At 48.0% G+C, this 11,689-nt stretch overlaps 1 protein-coding gene across 2 annotated transcripts in view; it reads right to left on the bottom strand.

Annotated features, from left to right (window-relative positions):
* Positions 1–315: 315 nt before the first annotated feature.
* efhb (EF-hand domain family, member B) overlaps positions 316–11,689 on the bottom strand; it is a 114,153-nt gene continuing 102,779 nt past the window's right edge. The window contains exon 13 of one of the 2 annotated variants that reach the window (XM_085988010.1): positions 316–899. In XM_085988010.1, coding sequence (XP_085844136.1) covers positions 738–899 — 162 coding nt within the window. In that variant the 3' untranslated portion in view covers positions 316–737. The remainder of the gene's footprint in view (positions 900–11,689) is intronic. The other variant, XM_085988011.1, reaches the window with a different exon arrangement.

Raw genomic sequence — 11,689 nt, 5'->3', positions numbered from 1 at the left:
GTTGAATTTCCTTGGGGTTTTTCCAATCGTCCGCTGTTTACTACGTTTCTCAGGGATATCCACAGACCTTCCAATGAAGTTACAGCAGACGATCAGGAAAACCCCTGCAAAAATTCAACCTCAAATGTGTTTTTGTGTGTTCACTGCCATGACGAAAAAGCATAGTCTCACATTTATTTGATAAAAGAGCAATTTTGAATTGAAATATCCTACAGTAAATTCTGAGGTGACATTTTTTGTATTTTTGTCAACCATTGTTGCAACCTTGGCAAAAAGAAAACTTTTTTTTAAACAAAAACTTAGATAATAGACAAGTGCATTTAATACAATTTTATGTAAATGCCCATAATCTTCTTTTCACACTGCAAACAAAACTAGTTATCAAGCAGATGACAAAGTTTTTTTAATTTTTAATTGACCTTCACAAATACTGTTTAAACTAGCTGCATGAAATTTGACAGGTCCAAATGATTCATGTTCCCCAATTACAATAAAAAGATTACACTGAGAGTAATGTTCCAAATACTTAACTGTTGTATATTCATAAGAAAGTTTGGTATCATCTTTGTGTCCAAGTAATGAGATGACGAAAAAATTTGGTGATAAAAATTACACCTCATTCATAAGTTAAAATTTATCATAATTTTGAGACAGCCCTTCTGACTTATGTACACAATTCCAAAACTCCACGCATTTAATTAAAAATATCTTAAATTCTGCAAAGAAATTATAACTGCTCAACAAGTTAGACTCTCTGATATCTGAATTTCATCCAGAACATCCCGGAAAGTCTCCACACAAACTTCTCCCTTTGGATGTTTCAAGGCAGCAAGCTTCCACACCTCTTCAAACGTATCCCTGGACATGTCCACTCCAGCTTTACAAAATATTTGCTTAATCTGATCAAATATAAATGGAAAAAGTAAACTTGAATGTCAATGCAATTTTGAGTATATATTTTAGAACAAAGTACTGCAATAGAAATAATCAACAATTTGTAAGTGATTAAAAATGGAATAATCTGAAGCAATGATCTAAGCATCAAAAGGAAGATTTAAAACCGAGGATAATTTGAATGATTCTAACACTGGGATGAGAAGAAAAGTACTAACGGATATCTACACTAGATTATGATGTAAAAACAGACATTCACTCAACAAAATAAGAATAAATTCTATATTTCATCTAATATTTTAGGCAGGGACCCCAATTGCATTAATTAACTATTAAAGAAATCAGGACCTTACAGCAACTAAGGAGCATCCAACGGTTAATAAATGCCTTGAGTAAAATACACTGCACTTGGCTCAAGCCTGAATGAACAGCAAATTCACTGAACTCACACTCAATATAACAAATTTTATTAATTTTTTTTTACTGTTCTTGACTGAAGCTTAATTATAGGCAATACAAGTGCTCAAACCTGACTCAATGAACTCTCAGCAACTCTCTACGAGCTTGCTAGTTCCAATTTTAGCCTGTTGTACCATTTACACTCTGGCAGAATGGAACAGCAACTCATCAAAGTTGACAGGAGCACTGTTTTCTAAAAGACTAGATTAAATATTTTCGTGTTGGCCTGGCCTCATTAAAACCTTTTCTGTGTTGTTATTTTCAAACTACAGCAAGGTGACTCTTGTACATAACTGAGAGAAAGAGAATGAAGCTTGATGCAATAGATATTAAAAGTTTTTTTAAGTGTGCAGGGAGTGCAGGGAGTGCTGCTGGATGCTTGCAAGGCTTCGGATAGTAAAGGAAGGCCTCAGAGAAGACAGAAAATGCTGGAAATACTCAGCAGGTCAGGCAGCATCCTAGGAGAGAGAAACAGAGTTCACGTCTCAGGTTGAAGAGCTGCCTGACTTTCTGAGTATTTCCAGCATTTTCTCCTTTTATTGCAGATTTCCCGCATCCGCTCGCCAAGGGAAGAGGAAGACACAGACGAGGAGGAAGCGGAAGGAAGGATGTAGCCCAGACAGCACCTTTCTGGCTGGGATATCCGGAATGGAATCATCCACCTGTGGTACCAGTGACCACAAACCCAATTCCCCTTTCAACATTTGTCCCACACCTTACCCTCTCTCAGAAGGCAGTTCAGCTTTAAGAGCTGAAGACTGCCCTTTGGGAATTATTTTTTAATGTTTATTTTTATTTCAGAAGGCAATTGAGCTCTAGGGGGTAAAAGACAATGGGGGAGAAATTCCCCTCCTTTGCGTCTCCCGTGGGGGTGCTAATGGGGTGCTAATGGGGCGCAAAGCCCTTTTCTCCGGGGCGCACCACTGACTGCCAAATTCTGCGGGAGGTTAGAGGCTGCGCTACCGGGTTGTGCCCCGATCTCATGCACCTGGAGATCATGACGTCATCTCCGGGCGCATCGCCCCGGCACAAAAATTCCCCTTCGCCCCCTGCAGCAGCGCCGGGCGATGGCAGCGACTGTCACAGGGGATGCGAGCAGGGCTGCCGGCCGCTAGCGGGGCGGAAGTTAAAGGCGAGGTGGCCGGATGCCCTGAAAAAAAGTCAGATTTTATCAACTTTTTTTTTGCGTCTCCGAACACAGGGTCCGTGCCGCGATCGGTCAATCCAGCACTCCGCTTGAGTGCCGGGCTGATCACGTGGCACCCCCGCTCCCCGGTGGTCCAAGTAAGTTTTTTTAAAAACTGCAGAGTTTGCAGCATGGGCCGTTCCCTTTAATTCAGGGAAGAGTCCCTGCAACGCGGCAGCGCCATGCTTGGCCACTCATGACGCTGCTGAGCAAATCACCTCGGATGCGCCCTGGGTCGCAAACTTCCCTCCTCTTGCACTCCAAGAAGGAAGTGAAGAGCTTGATTTAGTGTAATATATCCAAGTTTGGTGACGATGCAAAGCTAGGTGGGAAAGTAAACTGTGAGGAGGACACAAAGCAGCTGCAAAGGGATATAGACCGGTTAAGTGATTTGGCAAGAAGGTGGCAGATGGAGTACAATGTGTAAAATTATCCACTTTGGTAAGAAGAATGGAAAAGAAGAATATTTTTTAAAAGTTGAGGGACTAGTAAATGTTGGTATTCAGTCAGATTTAGGGTCCTTGTACACAAATCACAGAAAGTTAACATGCAGGCACAGCAAGCAATTAGGAAGGCAAATGGTTGCAAGGGTGTTGGAGTATGAGGGCTGGATTTTGATATTGGGGCGGGCTGAGGTTGTGTAATCCACATTTCGTGTTAGCCACCCGATTCTAAATCAATGTGGCAAAATGATGCCATTTTAACTTAATTGGCCAATTGAGTTCCAACGTGTGGGAACCCATGGCCAAATGAAAAGAGAGGGAACCCATGGCCAATGAGTTTTTCCAGTCTGAAAGTCGCCTCCAATGACATCATCATTGCTGCTGCATTTAAGGTCTGCAACAAGCCTTGCTTCTTCTGCAGACTGCCAAGCTTTTGCCATTGCATGTTAAAGGCACCTGCAGGAAGAATGGCCAGCCAGAGACATAGGTCTGCACCCCGCTTCGATGACGTTGCCCTGCAGGCTTTAGTAGAGGGAGCAAGAGCAAATAAAGAGCTGCTCTTTGACCTTCTGCACACTGGAAAAGTGAGTATGTATTTCCCATCACCCTCAATCTGATCCCCATTGCCTCTCCTCACCAGCACTCAGATTTAGCAATCTCTTCCTCCACATCCCACTTGACACTGACATCCATGCACCCTTACCCATTCCCTTTCTCTCTATGGTCACATTCACCTAACTATTCGACTATGCAGCCCTCACACTCCCTATCACTGTGATGCAATTACAACTTACAACATACAGGGAGGGCCCTTAGTCTTGCCACCTCACTCCATCTTTGTCTCCTTCTAAGCATCTATGCTATGGATTCTCTACACTCACACATTCATTCTCACTCAAACTCCACTTGTCTCCCTCATTGCAGGAAAAGAGAGTTCACAATAAGAGGGAAAGAGCAAGGACAGGAGGAGGGCCACCCTCAGTAGCCCAGCTCACCCCCTGGGAGAAGGCGGTCCTGGAGATCGTGGGAGTGGAGGAAGATTCCCAAGTGGGGGGCGGACAGACGGGCGCATCACAGCAAGCTGGTGACAAAATAGTTTTCCATCTCTCTCAATGACATTGCATGAGTCGCTGATAATGATTCTGAAGCTCTAACAGATGGACTTATGATCATCCACAATATGCAAAGTGCATGTAACCTTGGCCTCACATCTCTGACTCTTTCCTTTACTCCCCCACAGGACCATCGCAAGCACCCATCCCCACTATCCAGGAGGAAGAGCATGAGCCTTAAGACTCCTCAGTGGAAGCTGCAACCTCTGAGGGCGCAGCGTTAGCAGAATTCAGCGCACCCAGCACCAGCGCAGACACTCACACCTCGGAGGGAACATCGCGAGATAGAGTAGTGTTGTCACCTGGTGTATCACAGCTCACAAGTGAGCATCAGCAGATTGTGGAGACAGGGACAGCAGTGGAGAGTCCTGGTCGGAGGGTGCAGGACTCTGCCAGCTAGGCTCAGCTGCATGTCGACCCTCTGCCTCTGGGTCCATCCATAAGATCAGCGGTGCTGGAACTCCAGGAACAGATGCAGGAGTCTCTGGCAGGTTTTGTCTCCAGGGTCGCTGCGAGTGTGGAGCGAATGGAGGAGTCCATTGCGAACATGAGCAGAGCCTTTGTGCAGTCATTGGCATATGAACGCATCACCATGGAAAGGATGGCATCCTCCATGGAGGTGATAAGTCGCCAGAGTGCAGAAAACATGGTGAGTGTTCTGAATAGAAAGACATCTCTGGAGGAGCGATGGTTATCTATTGAACAGAGAAACCAGACCTTCATGGAAGTCCTTCTGAGTAGGACTGCCAATGCAGATACGGGTCCCCATGCCCCCCCTGATGTGCAGCAAGGTGCTCTCAAGCCACTTGCAAGCGCTGAGGGGGACCTGACCCATGAGAGGGAAGTTGGTGGCAGACATCAAGGAAGTGGGGGCTCCTCTCCAAGTGCTCACACTTCCATGCCATTGCAGAGCCCTCGGTCAGAGCCCCACCAGAGTCCACACCCAACTGAGATCGGCATCTCAACCCCTGCACAGCCGCAGGAGCAGCAGACTGTTGGCGAGCCCTCACAGGTTCGCAACCCTAGAGGATGCCCGCCAAAGGTGTCGAGACAGGAGCAGCAAGAAAGTGAGCAAGGGGCCTCCACATCTGCTGAAGCCACAGGGGAAGCACCACGTAGGAGCACGCGTAAGAGAAAGATATTGCCCAAATAGTCACAAGGGTAGTCACTTGGGTGAAATTTGATGTTTAATGTTAAAAAGCCATCAGATTATTACTGTAAATAAAAAATCTGATGGCTACTGCTGTAGTTGTGGCGTGTGTCATTTCGCGAATGGGACTTCCACATTGAGGGCTTAGGATTACTTGCAATTGTCAGTATGGTGGTCAAATTGCTAGGAATCCTCTGGTTCTTGGCCATTGTCGATGCTCAGATAAGAAGCTGCGAGGAAAAAGTGCTTGATTGGCTAGGCTAAGCAAATCTGGCCAAGATGAGTGCGTTCCTTGCATCCTGGGCAGCTATGTTGTCGCGTACTGCTGCCGCTGGTTGATGGGCCTCTGCAAGATATTCGTTTTCGCTCTCCTCCTCCTCCTCATCTGAGGAGGATATGTGAGGAGGAACTTGGTCCTCAGGAATCTGCAAGCCACGACGCTGTGCCATGTTGTGAAGTGCACAGCAAACCATGATGATTCTGGAGACCCTGGCTGCTGAGTACTGTAGGGCTCCACCTGATCTATCCAGGCATCTGAAGCGCATCTTCAGCAAACTGATGGTTTGCTTGATTATGGCTCTGGTGGACATGTGGCTGGAGTTGTAGCTCTCCTCAGCTTCGTTGGATGGGCTCCTCAACGGCATCATTAGCCACGTCTTCAGGGGATAGCCCTTGTCTCCAAGTAGCCATCCATTAAGTTGGTCTGGCGGACTGAATAGCGGAGGCACACTAGACTGGCGCAGTATAAAGGAGTCATGGCAACTGCCAGGGTACTTGGCACAAACATGCAAAATGTCCTTCTTGTGGTCACACACCAGCTGAACGTTAAGGGAGTGAAAGCCCTTGCGGTTGACAAAAATACCTGGATTGTGATGGGGTGCCTTAAGGGCCACATGTGTGCAGCCCTGCACCCTTGGAAAGCCTGCCAGATTAGCTAATCCAACCGCACGCGCCGTGACACTTGCTTGATCCTTGGTGAAATGGATGTGATTGTGCGCGATGGCAAAGAGGGCATCGGTTACCTGCGTGATGCAAGTGTGTGCGGCCGCCTGGGAGATGCCACTGATATCTGCTGCTGATCCCTGGAATGAGCCTGAGGCAAAAAAGTTGAGTACGGTGGTGACTTTGACGGCCACTGGTAAGGGGTGTCCACCTGGTCCTCTGGGCTCCAGGTCTTGTTGCAGCATTGCGCAGATGTCAACCACTACCTCTCGCGAAAGTCTGAGCCGCCTTTGGCACTGCTGCTCAGACATGTTGAGGTGGCTGACCCTGTGTCTGTAGACCCTGTTTGGGGGGTATCTCCTGTGCTGACGGGCTTCCATGCGCTGGCCCCTTCTGGCCTGTGCAGCTTCAGGTGGGTGAGCAGCAGCTTGGCGCTCCTGTTGTTGCCGCTGCTGTTGTTGGTGCCGCTGTTGGTGCTGCTGCTGTTCATGGTGCTGCTGTTGTTCCTGGTTCTGCTGGTGCCGCGGCTGGTCTTCGTCCTCATCTGATGTCCAGAAGGGAAGGAAATAAATGGCTCCCATGCTTCTGGTATATGCCTCAGTTGAGGAAGCACTGAGTGAAGGTGGCGAGAGGGGTTTCCCAGGAGGTCACACTGGAGATGGGTGTCAGGCTCCAAACTTCCACAGCTGTGGTTATGCCTTCTAAAAGCTCCCCCAGATCTGAGACAACAAAGTCCTGCCACCTGCAAAGAATGGCTGATCAAATCTCCTATTTAATGGTTGAGCTGCAGCTTATAGTCAGCAATCCAATTGTGCTACCACCAGGTTTCACCGTCGTGTTTCAGAACAGGAGTGCTTCACGTGGGAAAAGGGTTAAAATCATAAAGGCCTATCAAAATGGCCTTAGAGAGGCAATTTAGTGCTTGTTAAGGGCCTTAACGGCCTATCCCGTGTCTTGGAGGCAGGACGGAGACGGGACCAGTAGACACGATTTAATGAAAATTGCTTGGATGCGGGATGGAGGCGGGGTTGGGCCCGCCCACCAGTTTTTGCAATTTTAACACCCCACACGCCTCCAATTCCGCCTCAACGGCCCGATGAAATTCGAGCCTTAAGAGAAAGGAAGTCTTGCTGCAATTATATAGGGCTTTGGTGAGACCACACCTGGAGTACTGTGTACAGTTTTGGTCTCCTTACTTCAGGAAGGATATACTTGACTTAAAGGGGGTACAATGAAGGTTCACTAAATTGATTCCTGGGATAAGAGGGCTGTTCTATGAGGAGAGATCGTGTAGGATGGGCCTATATTCTCTGGAGTTTAGAAGAATGAGGGGTGATCTCATTGAAATGTATAAAATTCTTAGAGGGCTTGACAGGGTAGATTCTGAGAGGCTATTTCCTCTGGCTGGAGAGTCTAGAACTGGAAGTCATTGGCCGGAATTACTGTACCTGGGCAGGTCGGGTGCGGATGGTCGGAGTGGGGCCTATTAAGCCCACCCAGCGTGTTACCCGGCCCAATTAAATGGTGCAGGACTGATGGCATCACCCATGATGCGTTTTCAGCCAGTAGATTTAAAGGAGCCATGCCCACATTGCATTTGAAGGTTCATCTAGGAGTGTGCAGTCACTGCTCGAGAGCTTGTGATTGTTCCAAACACTTGGAAACATGACTGCACAGAGGCAGGGGGCTGAACCCAGGTTCTCCGATGACTCCCTCGGTCATATGCTTGTGGAGATAGTCAGAGCACACGGGGAGGTCCTCTTCCCTTCCGACGGGCAGAAGAGACCTCCCCCAGAGACAAAAAGTGCCTCGCTCCAAATTGCAGAGGAGTTCAACAGAAGGGATGTGGTCAGGAGGACCTGGGTGCAGTGCCAGAAATGTTTCAATTATCTCATTAAATCAGGAAAGATGAGTACAAAACCACACTCAAATTCATCCTGCTGTGCCTCTCATCACATCCCCATCACTCTGCCTTCCCAACCCTGCTCCTGCACATCATTACTCACACCAACATACCTTGCACGTCCACCTATCCCTCTCCCTCTTTCTGCATTATCACATCCCCATCTTACTAGCCACCCTCACACTCACCCTCATCCTCATCCTATCGCAATCATACCAACTAACAACACACAAGGAAGCCATTTGGCATTGCCACCCCACTCCATCATAGTCTCCCTCTAAAGAGCTAATCCATCTATTCGTTGCACTCATGCCATCAGTCTCACTCAACCTGCTCTTCTTTGCCTCCTTGCTGGAAAAGAGAGCCCACAATAAGAGAGAGAGGGAGAAAAGTTGAAATAAAGAATAGATTTGCCTTTCTAATCTAGGCTTTATTAACTTTAAAAATCCAGTAGCACATCTTTCAACACCAGTCTCCAACCATGACTGGAGAGAACTGAATTTAAGATGGCCACCACAAATCACCTGACATCCACTACCAATGAGTTTACAGCATATATCTCAAGGTAGAAACAAACAACCAATTACAATACTTCTTACTAACACAGAGAACAACCACCACATTCACCAATCACGATACTTCTTATTAAACATAGGAAATAATCACCACAAAAGTGGAGGTGGAACGCCATCATTTGCCACCCTCATAACAGCAGAGGAGGCTGCATTAGAAGTATCACGATTTGTTTAGCAGCTCGAGGTGAGAGACAGAGAAAGGGGGACATCTCAGCAACCTGGTGACAGAATTACATATCATACAGCCACATGGTGTAAATCAATCACTCATATGGGGACTGATGTCATCAGCCACTGAATGGTCATCATGTGCATAATGGTATCTGTACCCATTCTTCATATGACATATCTAACTCATCTTTACTCTCCCACAGGTCCATCAAGAGCACCCCCCACACTATAGGAGGAAAAGGAAGACGACTACTCAGAGGAGCCTCCAGCCTCTGAGGGCGCACCGTCACCAGACATAAGCGCACCCAGCACCAGTGCAGATATGCACACCTCGGTGGGTCCCACACGAGATAGAGTAGTGTTGTCGCCTGGTGTCTCATAACTCACAAGAAAGAGGGCGATCCTGGAGGTACAGCAAGAAGTGCAAGAGGCTGTGACAGGTTTTGCGACCGTGATATATCTGCAAATGTTCAGAGATTGGAGGAGTCCATCTCCAACATGAGCGCCACCGTGTTACAGGCGATGGCGACTGTAGGCTCTTCCATGGAAAGGACGGCCACCTGCATGGAGCAGCTAATGCACCACTTACATGAGCACATGCTGTCTATGGAGAATAGATGGCAGAGGCTCATAGATCTCCTCTCTATGAGGAATGTCAGCGTAGATATGGGACCTCATGGCCCCACTGCTGTGCATCAAGGTGCTCTCCAGCTCCTTGCTAGCAGGGAAGTGTGGGTGACTCATGAGAGGGATGATGGTGAGAGGGGACATGGAAGTGTGGGCTCCTTGCAAACTTCTTACACATCTCCCCTATTACCACCCCGTCAGTCAGAGCCCCAGATGCCTCCTCGGACAGTGATGACCGAGTTTGCCCCTGCACAGTCGCAGGAGGCGCAGACTTTGGCGGGGTCATCAGAGGTTCCAGAACCCAGAGGATGTCCACCAAGTGTGTCTAAGCAGTCACAGCAGGGAAATGAGCAGGCTGCCTCTACCTCTGCTGAAGCCACAGGGGTAGCACCTCGTAGAAGCACACATAAGAGAAAGATGACACACAAGTAGATTCACAATGGTAGCCACTTCGGTGTTTTATTCAACTTTAATGTCAAGTTTCCGTTAATGTGATCTCAACCATAAAAATCTTTATTTTCACCACTTTCCGGTCTAGGAGAAATTTGTGTGCACCTTTGGAAGTGGCTTAGTGAGTTGCAGTGAATAATGAGACAGAACGGTACCTCCACCAATGGTGAATGGCTTGATCATTGTGGGAATGGTTTATGGTGTTGCTGTGGGGTGGTGCCAACCTGGCGCAGCATGTGGCAGCCATATGGGTGTGCAGCTTAAAGTTAAGTAAACCTGGCCATGATGAGGCCATTCCTTACCTCCCGGGCAGCAATGTGCTCGGGTGCTAATGCCCTCTGTCCTGTGCAGCATCATGTGGTTGTGGAGAAGGTTGATGGTGGTGTTGTTGGTGCTGCTGGTGTTGGGGCTCATCGTGCTCAGATTCTGAGGACCAACGTGAGAGAGTATAAACAGCATCCATGCTGATGGAATAGATGGCAGGTCAAGTAAAGTTGACGGAAGCAATCTGTCAATGGTGAGAGAGGTTCTTCCACTAAGCGGACACTGGATGGAAACACTTGCAGCCTGCAGAAAGTTAAATCTGTGCTGGCAATGTAGTCAGCAATAGCTTCTGCCTGAGGAAAGTGATCAGCTATGAGGTGAGAGATTTTATAGTACATTTGCTGCTGTCAAGTAAATATCTGAATCAACTCCTGCCTCAGGTTGACAGACGTGGTTCCCAAGCTGTATGAATCCCATGGCCATGCAGGGAAATTTCAAATGTAGGGGGGAAAAGGCTCTTAAGTGTCTGACAACAAGCTCATAATGATTTCAATTAGTTCATCCGCCTCTGCCGGTCGGATTGCTGCCTCACTGGCAAAGGCGCCTGAGGGAAAGGCGTGTGGGGGTTGGATGACGGCAGGTTCTCAGCCCGCTCCAACTTTTTCTAAATTTCCCCACCCAACCCGCCTCAGATCACACCCGTGCGGACCCCAGAAAATTGCGGCCAGTCTCAGGATAAGGGATTGGCCATTTAGGACTGAGATGAGGGCTGCGAATTTAATGGAGGAGGCAGGTTGGAGTCGTGTTGCCTGGTAGGCAGATTCCGGTCCCGCTGCCGGTTTCAGCCGTTCCCCAATATAGATTTTGAGTTAAGTGGCCTCATTAAGGCTGCCATGCACGCAACCCGGGCCAATGAGTGGGAGCGGGTCTGCTGCTCGCCTCTGCGGACAACGCTCATTCAGTTGTTTTTAAAGGGCTCCATGTAGCCCTAGCTTCTCATTTGGTTTTTGCTGCGCTGGGAATCGTCCCATTCATGATGACTACTGCAAGGACAAAGGTTTCGCCAAGATTTGCTGAAGACTCCCTCCAAGCTCTTGAGGAGGGAATAAGAGGGCACAGGGACATTCTGTTCCCTCGCGATGGCCGGAGGAAGCCTTCTCAGCAGACAAAGGTAGCCTGACTGCGAATTGCTGAGGAGGTCAGCGCTAGATCAGTTTGCTCACGCACATGGGTCCAGTGCCAAAAACCCTTCAATGATCTTCTGTGCTCATCCAAAGTATCACATCACACTTTACTTCAATCTGGTTCCCTTCTCTTCTCATCACCAGCACTCTGCCTTGTCAACCTGCTCCTCCACATCCCACCTCACCCTTACTTCCCTTGCACCCTTACCTATCCCTCTCTCTCTATGTACAGAATCACTTCCCCATCCTACAATGCACCCCTCACACTTGCTCTCACTGTTATGCAATGACAACAACTAACAACGCATAGGGAGGCTCCTTCCTCTTGG

This window comes from Somniosus microcephalus, chromosome 5 (genome assembly GCF_052327205.1).
Source record: "Somniosus microcephalus isolate GS21.2 chromosome 5, FLI_Smic_1.0, whole genome shotgun sequence".
NCBI classification, from domain to species: Eukaryota; Metazoa; Chordata; class Chondrichthyes; order Squaliformes; family Somniosidae; genus Somniosus; species Somniosus microcephalus.
Note: the sequence above shows the minus strand (reverse complement) of the source record. Positions and strands in the feature narration are given on the sequence as shown.